Raw genomic sequence first — 22,699 nt, 5'->3', positions numbered from 1 at the left:
CAGCAGTTGTCTCAAAACCTTTTGTCCCTTTCTTCTAAACCATCTCTGTGTCCTTGGTTTTCAGGTGGCCCTGCACAGTGTGAGGGCTGGGACCTGCTGGCCAGCCTCTCCAAAATGCCATGTCCCCAGGGCTCACCTGAGGGAAAAGAGGCTCCAGACTGCAGCTGGAAGCAGGAGATGTGGCAGAGGGCTGATGCTATAAGTGTGCCAGTGCCAGTGTGTGCACCAGTGAGGGGGACTGGCCAAGTGCCAGTGTTCACCCAGTCAAATGCCATCCCTTCCCTGTCACCTCCTGGCAGTGAAGGACACCCTGGTAAATCCAGCATTTGCTGGGGCACAGCACAGTGTGGGAAGGCAGCTGGCAGGGGGGCAGCAGTTTGCTGCCACAAACTTTACAACAGAACCTACCATGAGATGAAATTACTGCTGGTACCAAGAGTAAAACCATCCCTGGTAACAGCCCAGTTGCTCCATGCTCAAGGATTCCATCAGGTGGATGAAAATCTCCTTACATCCCTACCAGCAGGCACCCCCCTGGCAAGGAAGCCCTGAGAGAACAGGAATTGTCCAGGATGCTAAAATCTAACACTATTTTTTTTCCCCAAAAAAACTTGCTCTAATTTTAGTTTTACCTGGCCACAGAGCAGAAATCCAGATTGGAAGGGACCTTAAAGTTCATCCAGTTCCACCCCCTGCCATGGGCAGGGACACCTTCCACTAGCCCAGGTTGCTCCAAGCCCCATCCAACCTGGTCTTGGACACTTCCAGGGATCCAGGGGCAGCCACAGCTTCTCTGGGCAACCTGTGCCAGGGCCTCACCACCCTCACAGGGAAGAGTTTCCTCCTGGTATCTGATCTAACCCTGCCCTCTGTGAGTTTGAAGCCATTCCCCCTTGTCCTGTCACTACAAGCCCTTGTAAATAGTCTCCCTCCAGTGTTATAATTCTCCCAGTGTTCCATTTGTGGAGCTGGGATTCACGGTGCTGACGGGTGGTTTATACATATTGCAATTTAAGGAATGTAAATAAGTAGAATCGACCCAAGCCCTTCAATTATGCCTTCGCATACCTGAAATGCCATATAATTACATGTTTTTCTGATGCATATTCAGGCATTACCTACAAGGGTATTTACCAACACCCTTTGCTGAGAAAGGCAGATCAGTTTGGAGGGATGAGGAAGGTGTGGGGCTGCCTCCATCCCGAGGAGGTTCACATTCTGTGTCACACCAGCTCTTTCTAGGGGGCAACTAGGTGAGAAATCACCCCTTATTCCACATTTAAACAAAGACACTTCCCATCAGATTTACAGGATCCAGAGGAAAAGAAAGAAAGTAGAAGTTATGGATTTGAACAAGTGAAGCTGCTTTTGAGTTCTGATGCAAAGCCTGCTTTTCTTTTTTTCTCTGCCTGATATAATTTCCAAACATATTTTTAGAGTTTCATGAGAAAGCAAGAAAAGTTATTCAACGTTGCAAAGACTAAAATTTTCAGCGATATTCCAAACTTTTTATGGCCGACTTCCAAGCCGGGGTGCGATTACCGAGGGAGCTCAAGAGCTGAACTCCGCGGTTAAAGTGTCACCGCTGGCTGCGTTGGGAAAACAAGGCTTTGGAGCAGAACCTCGGCAGGGAAAGGACCAAAGAGCAGCCGGTCCAGCTGCACCCGCCGTGTCCCCCGGCCCGGAGGGCTCGGGGCTCGTTCCCTGCTGGGGACCGGGCTGGGAGCGCTGGTTCGGGCACGAAGCTGTTCCGCGAGTGCCATCCAGGGGACGGGAGCTGCACTTTCAGCTGCTGCTCGGTCCGGGGCAGGCGGGGTTAAAGCGGGACCTGCGGTGGGTTGTGGAGGTCGAGGAGGAGGAACCAGCCGAAGGGAGATGCCTAAAACTTCGTAAGGCCCGCCCCGAGCTCGGCCGGTGGGCAGGGCGGGGATACAAGTTGAGAAGTGTCAGGAGTTTGAGAAGGGACCAGAGCCTCTACAGCAGGGCTGGAAATCCTAATTACAGAATCCTTAAGGTTGGAAAAGCCCTCCAAGATCATCGAGTCCAACCTTTGACCAACATTGTCAACCAGACCGGAGCACTGAGTGCCATGTCCAGCCATTCCTTGGACACCTCCAGGGATGGAGACCCCCCCACCTCCCTGGGCAGCCCCTTCCAGTGCTGGTGGTATTTAGGTGCAGTTTGTGTGCCACCCTCCTCTGCCTCACCTTCTGTGGGGGATGAAGAGCCACCTCAGTGACATCCCAGTCCCTGTCCCCAAGCTCCCCAAACTGTGGGACCACAGACTGGGAAAACCCCCGACCCTCAGAGGGAGAACTCTGTACCCGTCGCCCTCTGGGACCACCGGGACTTTGAAACACGAAGGAGCAGCGAGGAAACCAAATTTCCCCTCCCGTTTTCAACTTTAAGGGGAACCTTTTCCGCTGAGGAGCTGCCTCGGGGACCGTGACCCCCACCCCCTCCTGCCCTCCCGGGGGTCCCGTTCGCAGTGGGGTCGCGGGGCTCACCTTGATGATGAGCGGGTTTTCGAACATGCTGAGCCGGATCACCCCGAGCCGCTCGTTCTCGGTGCCCGGGCCCGCCTCGGCCAAGGTCATGGGCCGCCGCCGGGGCCCCGCCTTGCCCCCCGCCATGGCCGGGGGGCTCTCGGGGGTCCCTGTTCACGGGGGTCTCCTGGCGGTGCCGGTCCGGGAGTCTCGGTGGTCCCGGTGCCGGTCCCGAGGCTCTCTTGCCAGTCCTGGTCCCCGTCCCGGTCCCGGGGATTGTCTCTGCAGTCCCAGTCTCGGTCCCGGTGTGTCTCTCTCTCTGCACTCCTGGTCCCGGGGGGTCGGTCCCGGTCCCGGGGGTTCTGTCCCGGTCCCGGTCCCGGTCCCACCGATCGCGGGGCGCGCGCGGCGTCGTCCGTCTCCCGGGCAACGGGCGGTGCGCCGCTCTGACGGGTCCGGCCGGGGGCCCTTCCGCCGAGGGGAACGGAAGATCCGGCGGCCGCGGGGCGCGGGGGGGACGGCGGCGCGGGCGGACCCCACGTGTAGGTGGCGGGGCCGGAGCCGGGCCGGGGGGTCTGAGGGTCCATGAGGGGTTTTGGGGGTTCCTGAGGGGCTGCGGGGTCCTGGCGCTGCCGACAACGCCTTGGGTGCGTGTCCACGGTAGTCCCAGGACGGCGGAGGGGAGCGGCGGGGCCCTGCCCTCGGCCGGGCCTACGGGCGGGTTTATAGGTAAACGGGCGCTGTGAGGAGCTGTGTGTGAGCGGTTCGGTGTCTGCCCACAGGGCCTTCGCCAGCCGGTGATGCCCGGCGCCGGCCAGCGCTGCAGACTGCCCTGGGGCTGCGAAATTCAAGGGCTCGCGTTGCGAACGTGACGCGAGTGTTGCTCCGTAAGTACTTTTTCTGTGTGCTGGATGTGGAAAACGTGCTGAAAATCCTTCGTGCCTGCTCTGTGTAACTGTGTTCTTCAGGAATTGCCGTGTGCTGGGACAGAGCCGGCAGGGCTGAGCTCGACATGGGGCGGTTTGAGCGCGGGCAGAACCCGTCAGAAGCTTCTAATTAGAGAATTGGATTTAGTGCTGATTAGTCTGATATTTCTCTGTTAATTTTAACTTGTTGCTGCTTCAGTGCTGAAAGCAGAGTTGAACAAAACAGTCTGACGGTGCTTAGTTACTCAAAATCAAACTACTAGTTATTAAAGTGTGTATTTTGCTGTTCCAGGAAGGCACTTTCAGGCTGAGTCCAGCTGTGATGCACATCTGTTCCACAAAGAAGGTGTCAGTTTTTCATAGGCACTCTGCAAAACCAGCTGGTTTGAAAAGTGAGTGTTTTTATTTGATGTTCCTAAGATAAAATGGAGCATTTAATTTTTAAAGTTTTGGGTGAGTTCTGTGCTTTTTGTTGGTTTTTTTTTTGGGGGGGAGGGCTTTGTACTGTTTAACGTGTGTCATGGTAAATAAATTACAACGCTCCAATAAAGCTCTTGTCTTTTATTTAAGAAAAAATGAAAGGAATGGCATGTACAGATGATTTTCAAGGCCAGGATTTCCTCAAGAAGAGGAAGAAGAAGAAGAGAAAACAAAAGGAGTGCAACGACCAACATGGGAATGATGGGAGTGGGGAAGACCCGGAGCTCGGCCGAGCTTCTCCTCTGCTGTTTGAAAACGGAGGAGCACAGGGTGGGGAGGGCAGCCAGAAGGAGAAGAAAAAAGCCCAAAACAAGGGTGAGAAGCAGCAGGCTTCCATAGCTGATTATTGTGTGAGAGTAGACCAGGAAATTACCAATGGAACTGGAGTGGAGGCTTCCCAGAAGAAGAGAAGGAAGCAGGAATGCAGTGAGAGCACGGACGAGCAGAGCGATGTCACCTGTGTGTTGGTGAACCAGCACAGCCCTGGGGGCTGCCAGGGCAGCACTCTGGATTATGTGTACATTAAAAAAAACCCCAAGAAGCAAAAGAAAAAAGCAAAGCTGCCTGAAGCGGGCGAGGAGCGTGAGGGGCCTCCCTCCCAAAGACCCAGCGAAAACAGCAGGGAGAAACCCAGGAAGAAGAAGAAGAAAAAAAGGAGAGGCAGCAGTGCCCAGGGTGGGCAGGAGGACACAGATGGAGCTGCTGACCAGGCATTGTTGTCATCTCCAGGGCAAAACAGGCCAGTGGGGGACAAAGGGCAGCCTTTACCTGCCCAGAAGAGGCAGAGGCACGAGGATGGTGACTCCGATGCTGCTTCTGCCACGAGCGAGCCCTCAGTGGAGGTACCTGCTGATTTTTCCACACCCTGTAAAGCACCTGATCGAGCTCAGAAAACTCCAGGACGTGCTAAAAAAGCAATTAAAAGCAGTGCTTTTGTCATGGAAGAAAGTTCTTCAGAGTCAGATGAGATGTAAGTTTAGGAGTTATTTTTGGTTGTTTTTTTTTTCCTTCTCTAACCCCCCAAATGTGGGTTTTTTGATGTTATTTGGGTCCACAGATTTTTCTTCGTTCTGTTTTGTATATATTTTAAAGAAAAACTTAGCATATTGAGATGTTAGAGACCTACTTTAAAAGCTTCTTTATCTTATGGAAGTACAATAACAATTTATAAGAATGCACTACTGTAGCCTTCAGTGTGGGCTTTTTCCTCCCTTCTAAAACCTGTAGATATAGAAATAATTTAAGTTCAAGCAATTCATATTTAGTAAAAAAAAAGAGGGGAGGAGGAAAAAGGGAGTTTGTGTGTTAAATTTGGTATTTATAGTGAACATGTGCATTTTAACCAAGCAACTAGTAAGGTCACCTAAAGAATTTAATGTTTTGTGCAGACAAATGTTCTTGTAAGTAGCTCTTGATGCTTTTACAGTGTCAAGAACCCACAATAAGTGCACTAGTAAGGGACAGATGGAAAAAAATCTGTGTGCCAGTGGTACCAAGAGACACTATTTCTTCAGTATGTCCAAGGGTGAGAGCTTTGTGGATTTTCTAAACCTCAGAAAGCTCTTTGACTATTGTAAGTATAGAAATTTGATAATAAATTATATGTGTGTTAAGAGGTTGGAAATATAAGAGGGTGGATGTGTGAAGTGTTCCTTTAATGAATGGGCACGTTCATTCTTTTAGTGGTAGAGATGCTAAGAAAAATCTCTGGTTTGGTGTTCTAGTGGTGTATTTATGTCTGGTTTTGTTTTTAAATATCAGGACCCCAGACCCCTCAGCATCAAATAACAAGAAGAACCAGAACAGTTCCTTTGCTGAGATGGCAGCCTCTGATGAGGTGAGTCTGGATGATGATGAACACCTGGACTCTCTCACGTCTTCATTTGTGGATTTGGATACTGCCAGGGAAGAATTGAAAGAGTTTATTCCTCATGTGAAGAATATCTCAGACACTTCCATCAGGAAGATGGCTGGAAGAGACCTGGCAAGGTTTAAACAGTTTAAAAAACAAGGTGAGCTCCCTAAAATACTGTTGCAGCGAGGAAGGACTGTGCTTGTGTTTTGACAGAGGGAAAACAGTTATTTGTATCATGCCTGTTGCATCCACAGAGTGATTCACTTCATTCCAACTGACATATTTTCTGTTTCTCTGTTTTGTAGCACCTACTTTCTAATTGTTAAGTTACAGTCCAAACTGTGTGTGTAAATTACTGGTTTGTCTCTTGCAATTTTCTTTTTTCCCCTTTGTATTTGTTGATCTCTTGTTAAATCTGAGCTAAAACCTGAAACATATAAAAGATGATGCTTGAGGTTTGACTTGGTTTTTTTTGTGGATTTTTTGTGGTTTTTTTTTTACCTTTGTGTATTTTAGGCATGGCTGTCAAGTTTGGCAGATTTACCCAGAAGGAAAACGATCAAATCCGGAAAAATGTTGAGGAGTTCTTATCCATCAGTGGGATAGACAGTGCTGAGAAACTCCTGTTCACTTTCAGGTATCCAGAAGATAAAGAAACAATCAATCGCCTCAAGGCAAAGCATCAGTTCTGTGAGAAAATTTGTAAGTATTTTATTTCCTTCTCAAACAGCTGAATGTTCCATTCCACAGCCTGGTGATACCATGATATATTTTTTTAAACTAATTTTTATTGAAAGGCACTGATATTACTGAATTTGGTCAAAAAAGGGGCATGCTGGTGAGATGATGTTGTTGATAAGAAGAGAACATGATACTGTGAAGATTATCTGGTCTCAGGTAGGAAGAGTTCAGAGATAAAATATCAAGACCAGTAACACTTAAAGAGCTTCAAACTTTTATATTTAGGCTTTATGGCTTCAGGTGCATTATTTGCTGGGCAGTAATTAAGGTTATTAATGGCAGCTGTGGTTGATTTAAGTCCTGTCTGGAATTGTGAACTGTTCTTAGAGCACATAAATAGGTGGCAGGTGCAGGACTGAGTGAGGGCAGAAACTTGAGAAAGGATGACTTCAGCCAAACAGTCAGTTTTCCAAGACTTGAGGAAAACAGAATTCTTATGGCTATGATTCTGTTTGTAGGAGGAGCATCTCTTTTTTTTTTTTTCCCCCCCCCTCTTTACTCATTTTATTGGGCTTTTCTTGGCTAGAAAACATTCAGACTTCACCTGGCAAACGTGTTCATTGTGTAACATCTCTGCTGAATCTGCTCAGGCCACTTTCTCAGGGGCTTCATTCTGTGAATTCATGCAGGCAAGGCAGAGTAAATGGCAACTTGTAATGGATTGGGATTTAAGGGTCAAAGAGGCTACAGATTTGTTCCTCTCTGATTGTTTCACACACACAGGTCCCTCTGCACTGTCACATTCGCCCAACGTTGATTTCTGTTCCAGTCTGGGAGTTTGCTCCTTGTCTGGGAAAACTTGGCAGGAAGTCACAGCAGTGTTATGTGACTTGCAGTCACCTCTCCTGGGCAGTGTTCACCAAGGTTGGCACGTGTTCCCAAAAACTGGATCTTCCCTTCAGCAGAGATCTTCACTGGTTTTGCTGGCCTGCCTTTCCCAGCTGAAATACTCTGTGTGCAGAAGGACAGTGTCTCATCAGCCTCCTCACTGGTGGCTGTCTCATGTCTCTCTATGAACAGGAGTATTCACTATGTCAGTTAAATTTTAATTACACCTGGATCAAATGCACAGCCAGTCCACAGAGTTTGTAGCTCGTGAGGAGCAGGTTTGTGCCTGAGAGTTCAGAAGTTCGGTGTCTGATACTCACCCACACATGTGCAGGCACCTACACAATTTTTTACCAGAGTACATTCTCTTGAGGGGAGAGAATTTGTTGTTGGCAGCACAGTCATGAAAATGTGTGGTGTTGGGTTTGGGTTTTGTTTTGCCATTTTTTTTTTTTTAATTTTTTTTTTAAAGTGGCCTCACCACTGCAAGAAATGTTTCTTAAAAATGATCCTTTACCTTCTAGCTGAGGGCATACCCCGACCCTGGAGGCTGATATATTACAGAGCAAGGAAGATGTTTGACCCAAATAATTATAAAGGAAGGTAAGGGAATAATTTAAGGGTTTCTGAATGCTCATGTTGGTTATTTTTGCATTAAAAAATTATATAAAAGAAGATTATCTTTGCCATTTGTGCCAGTTACTGTGTCTTAATGGACAGGTCATTTTTCTGACTAGCCCTTACTGATTCCTCTCTTCTAAAATGTGACTTGAAGTGGTAGTGATGAGTAAGATTGATCACCTGTAGAGGTTACAGCTCTTTTAAAAGATTGAAATGGTTTGGATTTACAGCAGTGCCCATTTCCTCAACCAGGTACACTAAGGAAGAGAAAGAACAATTAAAGAAGTATCAGGCCATGCATGGCAATGACTGGAAGAAGATTTCTGAGCTGATGTCCCGTTCTAACCTCTCAGTTGCTATGAAATTCTCTGAAATCAAGTCAGGTATGTAATTTTAAGAAAAGCCATTAATTTTGTGTAATGCAATTTGAGAGGTTATATTAGAACTGTATGTTTTATGTACCCTACACATGAAGAAAAAGTCCCTCAAGTGTGTGGGTGTTTTAAAAATTAATATTTATTTTGCAGTGGTGGTCCTTTTCTTCAGACTACTGGTTGCATTTTCATATGGAAGGGATAAGAACAGTCTCTGATAGAAAAGGGAAAAGAAGTGGAACAAATACAACTCTTTATTAAACAGAACTGACATACAAATAGATGCCTTCACAGGGAGGGCAGAAGGAGTTTGGCAGGCAGGTTTTAAAAACTAGGGATCAGACTGTTCTTTAGTGATTAGGCTGAACTCTCAACTCTGGTATGGAGAGGAGTTTCTAGGAGGTGTGTTAAGAAGCTGGTCTGTAAATAATAACAAAGCAAAGTGAAACACTTGCTCTTTTGCCTTTTTCCCTAATCCATTATGATAAATTATGCCTCAATCTGGTGTTTTTTTCAATTTTAGCTATTAATTACGGTCCTTGGACAAAGGAAGAGATCCAGAAGTTAAAGCATGCAGTGAAGGAGGTGATGAGGAAAAAACTGGAAATGGATGATGGAAGTTCTCCTTCCTCACTGGAACAGTCAAACAGGGATCTCTGGGTTGACCGTGAGAAACTGTGCCAGCAACTCCCATGGACTGAGATTGAAACCAAAGTGGGAAGTCGATACTGGAGGCAATGTAAACAGAAATGGTAAGGGTTTGTGCTCACCTGAGATAATCAGATGTGTTCTGGGGAGTATTTCTTCTGTGTTCTGTGCTGTCATGATCATTTGGTAGGACATGTAATAGATTGTAGACCACAGAAGAGGTGTTGCAAATGTGTCTGAGACAAATAACTCTTTGCTAGCTGGGGTAGGTTTTCTTTTTGCTGTGATAGCAAAGCCTGATTTCTCCCTCTCTGTGACAGCAGTAGCATCTTGATGATTGGAATTTCTTGAAATGATAGAAACCTGTTTCTGTGTGTTTTCAAAGGAATTCAATTTTAGTAAAGAAGATGTCCAAAGGGCAGACGTTACATAGATGGATCAAGGGAGTACAGAACAAGATCACTCTTATTAAAAGGTACAGTTCAGAGGCACTGGGATGTTGGTTCTGAGCTGGTTTATAAAAGCTTGCAGGGGGAGAACAGCCTGCTTGCAGCTCGATATGTGTTTTGCAACCATTCTTACTCTGGACTAAATGTCCTGTGCCTTCTGACTTGGGGGAGCTGGGGGCACTGAATTATGGCTTGAATTCTGCCTGCAAACTGTTCCTGTCTTACATTCACAGGCTGTATGAAATGAAAGTGGAGGATGCCAATGAAGTAAACTGGGAAGAACTCGGTGATGCTATTGGGTAAACCTTTTCCCCCTCTTTTTATGGACAGAAAGGGTAGTTGAAGCAGATGAATCAAAGTTCTTAGAGCTCTATAACCACAGCATATGTTCAGTTTGACAACATACAGTTGTATATCCTGGCATATCACTGAGCAGGAAACCATCCCTACAGGATCTGAAACTTGCTTTTAACCACATCAGGAAACTCTTGGCATTCCAAATATTGTGTTGTGTATCTGTGCTTCCAAGTGCTTCCCAACAAATGGGAAAAAGGGATGATTATAGGCTGGTGTAATACAATATAAAAAGTTGTCTTCCAAATAAAGGAGTGTTGCATATGAAGTTACCAGTCCTGTAAATGCTGAACTTCCCCTTTTTCCACATACTTTGTTTCATTTACTGTGTGTGATGGCACGGTGCAGGTTCTTACCTTCAAGGAGAATTGCTGTCTTGAAAACCTGCTTTAATTACAATTTGAATTCCATCCTTTCTACCTAAAGCTAAGCTATTTTTTGACTGGCATCACTCATGAATGGATAACTCAGTAACAACCAAGCTTTGTGACAGTTCCTTGCACCACTGATTCTTTGACCTCTTCTCTTTGCAGAGATGTCCCTACAACCTATCTTCAAGTACAGTTTTATAGGCTAAAAGTCTCCTTTGTCCCTTCTTGGCAAAAAAAGACTTTTTCTGGTCAGTATCCCAGCTGTTTGTATATACTCCTTAAGGTTTTTGCTTGAATCTAATAAAGAATGCTTATTCTAGTTGAATTTTCTCCTATGTCTCTTACCCCTAATTGGCTAAAATCTTGGGCTTTATACTTATTTTACTGAATTTTTTTTTTTTTTATAACTTTCAATGTCATCTTTGTGCAGTGCATGTGAGCCTCTTTTTAACACCTTGGCTTTAAAAGTTTTATGACTGTGCATTTTAATTTATCTTTGCATGTTTGTGTGTAGTGGTGTTCCTGCAGCCACAGTGATCAGAACAGCACAGACATTTTGTGCATTTAACACAACGTTATTTCTGTCTGTGAGGTCCTGTTCCCTAATAGATCCAATTAAAACTAATTTTTCTTTTTTCCCCTAGAAATTATGGATTTTCTGTTTCAATACAAGCTCCCAGAATTAGAAGAAAAGTTAAGAAAAAAGCAGTGGAAGCACCTTGGTTCTGGTGATTTATCAGCCAGTCAGGAGAAAAAGGCTTTCCGATTCAGTGACATTTTTGACTCCAGTGAAGAGAGTGATTAATGGACTGTCCTAAAAGCAACTCCTAATTTGCATTTTTAACTGCAGATGGATCTGGTTGAGAGTGGGTGCAGCTCAACAACTGCAGGTACACAGGCTGTGGAGTGATGGGAAAAGTCAAGATGGGCACGTCTGATTTTCTTTTTTCATATTGAAGACTGAGTTCAACAGAGCTTTTGTGCTACTTTTTATTACTTTCATTTAGCTCTGGTTTTAGAAACCCTCATTGTTTTTTAAATACAATTTTTTCACTGCTTTGTTTCCTGTGAAGTTGAAAACTACTCTTTTCCCTTTATGAATAAACTTGGTTTTCAGAACTTTATTTTTCTTTATTTAAAATTCATGAAATTGGAAAAAGGTTTTCAATTTGGTTTTAAATCTCTGTAATAACCAATCCTTAAGACATCTGTGCTGATGGAAACAGCACAACTTTCAACTTGTTTTTTTTAGAGGTGTATCTTGTTCTTAAAAGCACCTAATTTTATTTTTGATGTAGACTTACACTTTTCTCAACCCTCCTAGATAAAAAGGATATTTGTCCATTTCTGTTCATAATTGTAATCTCATTTCATGCTAAAACCAAACCAGTGCATTTGAAATGTTTTTGTTAATATTTGGAATATAGACACAAAACAGACAGTGTAAATATATATATACATGTGCATACACATACTTTTATTGTGTCAAGGATAATTTCTACATTTTAATATGAAAATTGAGCAATAAGATGGAGTTTCTACTCATGGCTTTGTATGATATTTTTATCTCTCTGCCCAGAGTGATTATTTGTAAATTGACTGTGAAAAAAAACCCCCAAAAATATCTTACTGTGTAAAGTGTTTGTATGGCTTGTTTATATTTCCCATGCACTGTTTTAGAAAATAATGCAAGAAGACTCAGGCTCTGCTTTTCGAGGGTCATTTTGATAAATTCTTTAATAATTGTTACTGAAAATCCAGAACTTTCAGTGGCTTGAAATAAAGGCCTTGTTGGAGGGTCTGGAATGTGACTTGTAGCAAAGGATTTTAAAGGAGAACTTGCCATATTTAACTGTGTCTGGCTTTAGTCTCTCTCAAGATAGTGGGATTTTTGTGGGACAGGCAGGACACCCCCTGTCATCAGCCACTGGTACAAGGGTAAGTTTTCCAGCCAAGACATGAAGTAGGGCAGAGGGGAAGAAAACACACACCAGTTCTTCTCTTGTTTTATGGGTTTGAAGGTAAAAAGCTGCAAAACTTGAACTTTTACATCTAACCAGTTTGTGTTTTTCAAGGATTTTTTTTTCCCTGGAATATGGAAATCTCTGAATTGTCTGCAGGCTGGAGCACAAACAACTGTCTCGTTGTAGAGTTTATAGAGTAGATATCACAGAAATAAACTTCTACCTCCATAATGAGATTTATTTTATTCTTTGCTTTAAAGGAAAACTGTTGTGGATGAGTGGAATGCACCTCACTCAAAAAAGAGAAGCAGCAATATGTTTTACTGAGGTAAATTCAGTAGAATTCAGAGTTTAACAGTGGTTTATCAAGATTCAGTAAGTTTGATGGCAAAGTTCACCTTATTAATTACTGCCACCTTATTAATTACTGCATGGAAGAGACATACAAAGGAAAATTGAGTTAGAACCAAGGTAGAATGACTCACAAAGAGTCTGGAGACACAAAGGGTAAGAAAGACCCTCCTGTTGAGTCATGAGGTTCAGAATGGACCCTTTGAGGGGGTCTCAGAGAGGAGTCTGGGTGCAGCTGGATCCAGGCTTAGTCCCACACATGGTCAGTGGTTTATATATGTAAAATTTATAATTAATACTGAGTAGCCCCATGGATTAGTAATGTTTCTTTCCTGCTAATCCTGTAGGTGTCACTCAACCAAGGATCTCTCAGAGTAAGGGATCTCTCATCTTCGGGCAATGAAGGATCTCAGAAGAGGAATCTCAAACCTTGAGAGGTTTCCCTGCTCCAGGGAGTCACCCACCCACCCTGCCCTTCAGTCTCATTAGGGTGAGATAGCTGTCAGTAGTATAGACAACACAGCTGTCTTTGTTTTAGCTCTGCTATCTCATTCTCTACTTTCATTATCTTGCACATTTGGGCTTCAAAACCACCTTCCAAAATATTTTTCCGAGGCACTTTCCCTCCCTTGGCCATGAGCCAGGAGCATTCCAGCTCACAGCATCACTGCAGGACATGAGGCCTGTTGCTGCATCACAGAAACTCCTAAAAGAAGGCTTCCTGATACTTGTTAAAAGCAGTTTTTCTGCAACATGTAAGTCAGGGCAGGTACTGTAAATTTGAAGCCATCACTGCACTGGCTGCTTTGGGAAAACACCTGAGAAAAGAGTGTGTCTGTCCCTGGGAGTGGAGTAAGGAAACTCCTTACCTGCATCTCCTTAGATAAAATGGGTGTAATCCATTTGCAAGTCTTTGCAGGAGGAGAGCAGTTGTTCATTGTTTCCCAGGTGCTGAATAATGGCACGAGGAAGCAGCTTTTCCCTTTGCCATCCTCTTACCCAGGCCCATGGGAACACAGGCATAGGAAGGCAGTTGTTTCACATGGATATTTAAATATTATTGCTAACAGCCAACTCTGCAGAGGTTTAAAAAAAACCCAAACAGACTTCACAGAAGGCCGAGGGAAATAACATTGACAAAGCTTTGTGTATCAGGCTGCATTATAAATAAGAGCATGACAGATCCTTCAAGTGTAGAAAGCACTTGAAAAAGCACCTAAAAACTTGGGTGTTTCAAGCAGATGTGTCTCTTCAAGCATTTTCCTGACGCGTTCATGGCCTGAGTGGTGTTACAGCAGAAAACTCAGCTGTGTGGTGTTATCAAAGGCAGAGACAGGTGAGTTCCAAGGGTTGTGTTTGCAGCAGAGACACACTTCAAAGCTGAGGAGCATTATGGTGGCAGCAGCTGGAGATCAAACAGGGACTTGCCTTTTTTCACCCCCTGCACCTGTAAGGTCTTAAACAAGGATCACACAATCATCACAGAATATGCTGAGTTGGGAGGACCCACAAAGACCATCGAGTCTGAAAGAGAGCTGTTAAATATTGTATACTGAAAAGCTGCTGAATCCTGTATATTCCCAATTAAGCCTGGATTTATTAGCATGGATAACTTTAAAGTTTTAATTTTTAAGATTTTAATAAACTAACACTTAAATAGAAAATAGTTAATAAAGAACTAGCGTAGAATTATTTTAAGCCAAAGTTATGTATACTTCTAATGTAATAAGAACCTTGCATTTTTGGTTAACTTGCTGAGAATTTTCTAACTTTTAGATAATGGATATAGTTTTTGCAACTGGGAAAAAACACATAACTGTTGCAAGTAAATAGGATGTATCTCTTCAAATGGACAAGTAACCAATCAGCATTTGACATTCAAGGTTGGGAAGTAATTCATCCAAGATAAAAAAGCTACATCATACAAAGGATTTTTATGGACTAGAAACCAAAGATTTATATAGTGAGGAGGCGTAGAAAGGCGGGATTTAACATGAATATGTAAAGACCTTAGAAAATATAATGCTTTTGCTTTTGTAATTTCCTTGGAGGCATTTATGGAGGACTATCCCCAATGGTTCTCCAGCGCTGTCAATAAAAAGGAATGCTGCTCAACATTGATCAACTCTGGTGTTGAGTGAGTTTCTTTAAATCCAAACAAGAATCACAGAATACGCTGAGTTGGAAGGGACCCACAAGGATCATCGAGTCCGAGTCCTGCACAGGACCATGCCCAAGGAGTTCATGGAAGGAGAGTGACCCCTGTTTGCTGTCTGAGAGCCCCCCAGGCTGTGGGGTGGTGTCACCCCTGTGACCCGGAGGGTCAGAGGCGCTCCTGGAGCTCAGTGGCTTCATCCCCCAGCCCCAGGAGGAGCCAGGCCTGAGCAGGGCCCAGCCCTTTTCCTGCCTGCTGTGGGATGCGCACGAAGCGGCACGAGGGGTATCCGTGAGCGGCTTCCATTGCATCAGAAACCCCCGCGCCCCCAGGGTCATCCCTGCAGGCAGCTGGAGCCGGCCGTGCCTTTGGGGTGGGATTTTATTATTCCAGTACTTATTTAATTCTACCCTGGAGGGCTCCAGCGCCTCTCGCACCCTCCTTTCCCGCCCCTCAGCGTCTCCCCGCTGGCCCTTTAAGGCCCCTCCCGCTGGACGAGGCGAGCGCCCGCTTCCGACTGCGCCCGGAAACGTGGGGAGCGGCGGCCTCGGGGCGGCACCGCCGGGACGGGACCGGGGTGAGATGAGGGGGGGAGAGAGCGGGAGCGGGACCGCCCGCCCGGTGCTGCGCTGCCGCCCGTGCCCGCGCTGCCGCCCGCGCTGCCCCGGCGCGCCCTCGGCCCGGGTCCCTCACGCCGCCTCAGCGCCGCGCCGGGCCGGCCCCGCTTGGCGGGAAGGGGTTGGCGGGCCCCGGGGGCAGCTGGCGGGGGGCGCACGGGGCGCTGCGGGGGTCGGAGGCGGGGTTGGGGTTGGAGTTGGGGTTGGGGTTGGGGTTGCTCCAACCGCGAAACCGAAAGTGCTGTCGGGGCTCGGGCGGTCGGTGCGCGGGGGCCGGGGCTCCTCAGCCGGTGCAGGGAGTCGGTAGCGGCGTTACGGGGGAAGGTGCTGCTCGCAGCGCGGGTTCGTGCGTGTCTGTTGAAGCAGTTTCCTTGCTTAACGTGCACAGATAAATATTTACACCTTTTCTCGGCAAAGCGAGTGTTGTCTTACCCGCCCTGGAAGGACAGAAGGGATTCATTTGCAGGTCGTTCTTATCGCTTCATGGAATGCATTCGGTAGAACCCGTGTTGTTCTAAATGCCAAAGCAGTTCTGATGTGCGGTGATTTACTGCCTGTAAAGAGGTTGGAGCAAGGTGGGGGTCGGCCTGTTCTCCCCCGCAGTGAGTGGCAGGGGAGGACACGGCCTCCAGCTGTACCAGAGGGTGTTCGGGTTGGATATCAGGAAGAATTTGTTCTCAGAAAGTGTTTCTGAACGTTGGAAGGGGCTGCCCAGGGAGGCGGTGGAGTCACCATCCTTGGAGCTGTTCAAGAACAGTACCACTTGGAGCTGGTACTGGGTGCTCTAGTCTGATTGATAAGGCAGTGATTGCCAGAGATCTCAGAGGTCTTTTCTAATTGATTCTGTGATTCAGTGGTTTGATTTCTGTTTTGCTGCTGTAGATCCTTGAAATACCACTGAGACTTGGTCACCAGGGGATGGATTGCTGAGGACACTGCTCTGCTGTGCTGCACTCAGGGCATGGATGGCTGAAGGGCTCACCCACCTTTCCTGCCTGCAGAGCAGTGCTGTTCTCCTTCCCACCATGTGACTGGCACACCTGCACGGCAAAGAGCTTCCCTTTCCAAAGGTAAAGGCCATGGAGGTAATTGTTGGGATTTTCCCAGGGTATATGTATGTTTGAGGACTATGGTTTGGCTTTATCCAGCTTTCTTTGTTATGCTTAATAAGAAAGGCAGTTACCATCTTCCCTTTTATACACTTAGTTCAAGTGTTTGTGCTTTTTCAGCCTTCCAGTATCTGAAGGGGCCTACAGTGAAGCTGGAGAGGGACTCTCCATCAGGAACTGTAGTGATAAGACAAGGGGGAATGGGTTCACGCTGACAGAGGGCAGGGTTAGATTAGATATGAGGAAGAAATTTTTCCCTCTCAGGGTGGTGAGGCCCTGGCACAGGTTTCCCAGAGAAGCTGTGGCTGCCCCATCCCTGGGAGGTGTCCAAGGCCAGGTTGGACAGGGCTTGGAGCAACCTGGGCTAGTGGAAGGTGTCCCTGCCCATGGCAGGGGGTGGAATGACGTGGTCTTTTAAGGTCCCTTCCAACCCAAACCATTCTGTGATTCCAGTGTTCTGCTGAATTTTTCAGACCAGCAGGGTCTGAGATGACTCTGCTGCTGCTTAGTGAAAAACTTCTGTTTTTAGAGGAAGCAATCTGTGGTGAGAATTCTGTCGCACTTTGTAACTCTTACAGTAATGAAGACAGCAAAGTTCTGCCTAAATATCCCCTGCTTGTGACAGCAGGGATTTGTTGACCTATAAATTTTAGCAGGAGATTAAGGAAAAAAGCTAATTAAATTCTGTACTGCTAGACCTAGATTCCACAGTCACCTGTAAAATAATATCAAGACCCTTAGCATTGTAGTTCTGGAAACTGTGTTATTTGTGGGTGAGGAGATTTTTTTTTTTTGTATGTACAATGAATTTTCACTCATTATTTCATAATTTGCAAATTTGACTTCTCTTTGGTGCTCTACACTTACTGTTTGCTGTTCCCCAGGCATTTCTCTGTGATGTTCCTTTAATGCTTTAATCTGTTTAACTGCCTGCACCTGTGTATATATATGGAAGAACACCTACTAACCAACCACAGAAATCCTGAAGCTCATCACACCTTGAAAATTAGGTGCTGTTGTGGCTGCAAGGAAACATTTTGCCCCTTCTAGTCCTTGGACTTTGTTAATTCCTCTTTTTTCCCACTCCCAGAATGAGCACATGCCGATGGTGCACCCCGAGTGGTCCTGACACCACCGAGTTCCTGAAGCACTATGCCACTGAACAGCTGTCCCAGGAGGAGTTTGAGGGATCCAATGATGATCTCTCTTACTGCCTGGAGTGTGTGGTTGAATATCACAAGGCAAGGGAAGAATGTCCAAGGTTGCATAAGGTAATTAAGGGATTAATTAAGAGGCTTCTGCGTTCCAGCCTCAGTGTAGGGGGAGTTTTACACCGGGGTTGTGTTTTATTGGTTTTTGGGAATAGGGTGTGTTGATTTTTAACTGTCCTCTTTTTATGTGGAGCTGTAAACAGCTGATTGTTAAGTGAAGACCCTCTTTGTTACAGAGCAATTTAAATTTAGCAGTAGAATGGCTAAGGCTTCGTAAGAGAGTAGGCCTAGAAGGCAACACTCCAAAGTAGTGTGTTAGCAACCTTGTTTGTGAGCATGGAATGTGCTGAAGAAGTAGAAACAATAATCAAAGGATTTAGTCAAGCATGTATATAATGATTTGTTACCTTAGACGTGGTAAGGGTCTGTAAATAGTCTCTAGGAGTAAGACAACCTAAGCAGATTTATGAATAGAGTAGATGATTATCAATTGTTATCAGTATGAAGTGTGAGCTTGTTTGTAACTAAATGTAACTGTTTTGCTGTGGAAACTACACGTAAACTTGTTTGTGTAAAAGTATAAAAGCTGAACTGAGAATGAAGGTCTTCGGAACCCTGACTTGGGATGCTAGTCCTCAGGTTCCCGGGCCCCGAATAAAGCCCTGCATAAACCGGCACTCTGTTGGTTTGTGTCTTTGTTACGGGCAACATCTTGTTTTGCATGTATTCAAATCAGCAAGAACTAAAACAGTAGTGGGAAATTGCTGACTAGACAGTATGGCTTGGACTTTATTCATGCTGAGGTGCTTTGTCATGTGAAACAAAGAACATCTGCCAGACTAACATGTCTGCAGTGTTTATTTTCCTTTCCTTTTTTTTGTTTGCTTTCACTTCTCACTTGTAGTTTTCTACTGTGCTTGAGTTTCAGAGGCCAGACCTTGCAAGTCGGTGAGACCCTGCAATTAAAAACAATCAGAAAAGTTTGAAAGCTCTTAATTTTTTATTAGAAGTATTTTGTAATTCTCCCTCACTAATATCCAGTTTTATAGTTTTGGAAAGCTTGTTTTTCCCTTTTGTGCCTGTGTTTGTGAAGTGCATATTTGTAGCTAACTGATCATAATACAGGTGTCTAAAACATTGTTCTTTAGATTAGTCAGCAAGATTTCTCTGGAGTGCAGTCCCATCTGACTGGAAATAAGTGGAGTGTCTGAACTACAGAAAGTTCCTTTCTGTGTCCATTAACTGCAGGGAATAAACTTGGTTTCTAGTTGAGGTTTGGAGCAGTTACTTAAGATGAATAATGTTAAGTGAGCAAATCCCATATCCAGAAAGTCAGTTGGTCTGTTTGCATTATTTATGTTCTTTTCCTTCTATTAATTGCAAAATCCGTGAGAAGGCAATGTGATAAAATTGCTTTTCCTGTCTTCCTAAATATGATATTTTTCTGTACCATGTCCTTATGTATATTCTGTATATTGTGTATGCATATTGGCCAGTGGCCTGAAATAATCATTGAAATACGAATATTTAGCAGAATTATAAAATTGCTTCTGGTTTGAAGGCTACTCTTTTAAAAATGATAACCAGAAGTGAGAGTTTTGTGGTTTGCACAATTGAATTCCGTGCCAAAGCTTTGGTGTTTTGCGCCGCGCTTAGAAAGAAGCTTTTCAAAATGAAGTCTTAAACTTTGGAGGTTCAATTAAAGTGTCTGCACGTGTTAATAAACGTCCTGAATGACTGTCTTCACAAATGCACTTTGATTAGTTGTTTTTCCCCACTGAATAGGACCTGTGGGACTTGGAAACCGCCCGTCTTGTTGCCCACATGGAGAAATCCATGCAGGAAGAAACGGGGGAGGACGATGAGTTGTTTCTGGTGGATGAGAATGGAGAGACTCGGCTGTCTGGTTATGTGGGCCCTGATTTTGAGAATAACCTGCGTGTACCCCTTCTAGAAATACTGAAATATCCATATCTGCTGCTGCATGAGAGAGTCAGTAAGTATCTGATCATACACCCTTGGAGGGAATGGTATTGTTTCTAATGAAGAGGGTGCAAATAACAAATAGTAGTTAAGCCAGAATATCAGTGTGTATGTATATATCTTCTCTGTTTAGTTTGACACTAAGTAGTTTATTTTTTTGTGAGCCTATAGATTAGTCCTTACTGTAGCTGTGTCTTACCCTTTTAGGTGAGCTGTGTGTAGAAGTGCTCTGTAGGATGGAACTCGGCCACGATGCCTTTCAGGTCTTTGAAAAATACCCAGGAATTTATCTCTTTTTGGTGCACCCCAATGAGGTGGTAAGTTCCTTTTTCTCTTCTGCTGAATTCCAGTGAATCCTGGTTTCATGCACCATGTTAATACCGAGTGCTGTATAGTGAGCCTGGTTTTAAGATTATTTCGGAGAAAGAGTTATTTTTAATTATTCTCTTAGTAAAAATATGCCTTTGTCCCATTTTTAGTAGCGATGATAATCTTACAGAATTGTGATTTTTATTTGTTCTTTTTTATTAATACATAACTTTTTAATTTCAATCCTTAGATTCGCCGATGGGCCATCCTGACAGCAAGGAATTTAGGGAAGGTTGACAGGGATGATTACTATGACTTAGAGGAAGTGCTGACTTGTTTGTTCAAAGTTATTGAGCTGGGGCTTTTTGAGAATCCAGATATTTACAGCTCTTCAATGTATGAAAAGGGTAAACTCATCCTTCTGCCAGCTCATTTGTATGATACGAGCAACTACAAGAACTATTGGCTGGGTGAGTATTTGTGATCAGAAGTGAATTTGTGGAATCTCTCACATTTGTAAGCACTTCTTTCAGGTCAGAGCACTACAATTTCACAGGTGCTTTGTCAAATGGAGAATTGAATGTTGCACACTTGCAGTAGTGAGGTTGTGTTTAATTAGTTTCATATTGCTGCTCATCTCTTGTTCTCAGGTGTTTCACTGGTAATGGCATTTGGAAAATTGTTCCTGGATTTGGTGAAAATTTGAACAAATTCTTGCAAATATGCAGACAGGTTGCTTCCTTTTTCTTCTCTAGGGATTTGCATGTTGCTGTCAGTGCTGGAAGAACAAGCTATGGACTCTTTGTTACTGGGCCCAGACAAACAGAATGATTTCATGCAGTCCATACTTCACACTATGGAGAAAGAAGCAGCTGGTAACTAATTTTGATACTCAGATAAAGACAATTCACAGCCTATTTTTCTTCTTTATCAAACAAGAAAGTTTGATAAGTTCTTAGTAGTGTAATGATGAGGTGATTTTAACTGAGGTTTATGTATCTTCTGGAAGGTGAACAATATTTGAGCACTACTGACAAGTGCTGAAAAATGACATTCAGAGTCTGAAGTGGAGGAGGGATGGCAGTGCTTTGCCTGAGGCTGGCTAAGAGATTTTGAGAGGACAAATCTGTAATTTCTATAATTATTTTCATTTAATGTACAGGCTGCACGTGCATCCGGAATGCACATTTTGTTGTGGCATGAAATTAGAATTTCGAATCCTAAAGTGAAGAAATACCTTTTGAATTGCTGCAGCTTGCCTTAAAATTTGACTCTTCCATCTGTCTATTTGAGGGATCCCCTTTTGCAGCTGGAAATTTAGACTTATAATTTAGATTAGCAGCCCTTGGGTAGTTCTTGTAGGTCACGTGCCATGGCATTGTCTAGGAGTGGCACATGAGCCCAAGAGCAGGACTGCCTCTTAAATTACTAAATCTCTATAAAGTGTGTTTATTAAGGATACATTATCTTATATGGAGGAGGAGGAGGAATGCACTTGAAGGAAAACCAATTGTATAAATGTGAAGTATAAATTGTCACAGCTGTGTAAGTTGTGCCACTTCTTAGCACAGCCCAGCAAAAATCAGTGTGAAAGAATCCCTTTCATAGAGTTGAGAAGTATTTATATTATTTAATATTAGCAATGAGCATCTAGGTTCCTGTTGATTTAAGGCTGCCTAAGGAGCAGTGTCTCTGTACAGGTGAACTTGACTTTTTTCATCCTTTTTCCAGATTAAAAAGAATAGTTGCAACTTACCAGAATACTTCTTTTTGTATTGATATTTAAGAAAAACCAGTGAAAACCAACTACTTTCATTTTCAGCTGAGTCTGAGAATGTCCAGGACTTGCATTTCAACTGTCCCCACTGTTGCTGTTGTATTTCAGATGATTCTGCTGACCCCTTCTGGCCTGCCCTGCATTGTTTCATGGTTATTTTGGATCAGCTGGGATCTAAAGTTTGGGGTCAGCTTATTGATCCTGTCCAAGCCTTTCAAACCATTATCAACAGTGAGAGCTACAAAAGTGAAATTAAAAATATACGGAATAGCTTTATGAGGTCAGTGTTGTTAAGAGAATAGAACAGTTGTATGACTTTAATACCTGGTTAGAGGAGAACTTGATCTTGGATTTCTTGTCAGTGCTGCTGTAACTTGTGTTGGGGGGGGAGGGAAATGGCAAGTAAAAGATGTTTGCAACTTCAAACAGTGAAAAGTTGAAGTAGGTCCCCTAAAATAGTGAGGTTCTTTCAGTAAGTGCTCACTACGTTTTGGCAACTCTGATGCCTGTTACACTTGTTAGGATTTTTTTTCTGTGTTTCTTTTTAGGACAAAATCTGAACCAGAGTCAGACTACGGTGATGACATGGTTACTTGCAGTCAGATTGTGTATAATTACAACACAGAAAAGCCTCAAAAGGTATTAAACCATTATTTTATTTTCCCATTCTTTGAACTGTGGTCGCTGAGTGACATTATCAGTTTAAAACCATCTGTAGAATAGGAAAGGGGGGAGACAGTATTTGATATTTTTTCTTTATAACACTTCTAATAGAAACAGAGTACGTCACTGTTGTGTTAAATAGCAGCCACTCTGGTCACTTCTTGCTTAGCTGGTACTTTCAGGGTGTAGGAGGAAAGAAGAACATATTTGAGTTAGAGGCAGAGATGGCATTAAAGCCCTAAAATTCATGTCAACGCTGAAATATTGTTACCTCAATGAAAATGCTGAACTCAATTTAAAAAAAAAAAAAAAGGAGCTGATCATGGTGTTGTATTTTACTTTTTGTTTCTGAGTATTCTGAACTAATATATTGATTTTGGAGTAATGAGGTAGTTTGCTGTACTTTCAAATGTTAGGCAGTGCTCCA

General features: G+C 44.1%; 3 protein-coding genes across 8 annotated transcripts in view; 2 read left to right on the top strand and 1 right to left on the bottom strand.

The window, feature by feature from the left end:
* The window catches only part of CFAP77 (cilia and flagella associated protein 77), a 60,227-nt gene extending 57,306 nt beyond the window's left edge, over positions 1 to 2,921 (bottom strand). The window contains exon 1 of the mRNA XM_017809940.1: positions 2,508 to 2,921. Coding sequence (XP_017665429.1) covers positions 2,508 to 2,633 — 126 coding nt within the window. The 5' untranslated portion in view covers positions 2,634 to 2,921. The remainder of the gene's footprint in view (positions 1 to 2,507) is intronic.
* Positions 2,922 to 3,268: 347 nt separating this feature from the next.
* Positions 3,269 to 12,328, top strand: TTF1 (transcription termination factor 1). The gene is made up of 12 exons (XM_017810376.1): positions 3,269 to 3,373; positions 3,705 to 3,804; positions 3,983 to 4,862; positions 5,654 to 5,904; positions 6,264 to 6,449; positions 7,841 to 7,919; positions 8,190 to 8,320; positions 8,835 to 9,063; positions 9,345 to 9,434; positions 9,642 to 9,707; positions 10,296 to 10,381; positions 10,778 to 12,328. Exons 2-12 carry the CDS (start codon positions 3,735 to 3,737, stop codon positions 10,936 to 10,938), a joined length of 2,229 nt encoding a protein of 742 aa, XP_017665865.1. The 5' UTR covers positions 3,269 to 3,373; positions 3,705 to 3,734; the 3' UTR covers positions 10,939 to 12,328.
* Positions 12,329 to 14,954: 2,626 nt separating this feature from the next.
* SETX (senataxin) overlaps positions 14,955 to 22,699 on the top strand; it is a 28,829-nt gene continuing 21,084 nt past the window's right edge. The window contains exons 1-9 of one of the 6 annotated variants that reach the window (XM_017810218.1): positions 14,955 to 14,976; positions 16,103 to 16,290; positions 17,420 to 17,600; positions 19,326 to 19,536; positions 19,731 to 19,840; positions 20,083 to 20,302; positions 20,588 to 20,707; positions 21,718 to 21,889; positions 22,158 to 22,248. In XM_017810218.1, coding sequence (XP_017665707.1) covers positions 17,421 to 17,600; positions 19,326 to 19,536; positions 19,731 to 19,840; positions 20,083 to 20,302; positions 20,588 to 20,707; positions 21,718 to 21,889; positions 22,158 to 22,248 — 1,104 coding nt within the window. In that variant the 5' untranslated portion in view covers positions 14,955 to 14,976; positions 16,103 to 16,290; position 17,420. Of the gene's footprint in view, positions 14,977 to 15,038; positions 15,181 to 15,433; positions 15,796 to 16,102; positions 16,291 to 17,419; positions 17,601 to 19,325; positions 19,537 to 19,730; positions 19,841 to 20,082; positions 20,303 to 20,587; positions 20,708 to 21,717; positions 21,890 to 22,157; positions 22,249 to 22,699 lie in introns of those variants that run through there. The other 5 variants (XM_017810216.1, XM_017810219.1, XM_017810215.1 and 2 more) reach the window with 5 other exon arrangements.

This window comes from Lepidothrix coronata, unplaced genomic scaffold, assembly GCF_001604755.1.
Source record: "Lepidothrix coronata isolate B3197 unplaced genomic scaffold, Lepidothrix_coronata-1.0 Scaffold28, whole genome shotgun sequence".
In the NCBI taxonomy this organism is placed as follows: Eukaryota; Metazoa; Chordata; class Aves; order Passeriformes; family Pipridae; genus Lepidothrix; species Lepidothrix coronata.
This window is presented reverse-complemented; position numbering and strand designations above follow the sequence as displayed.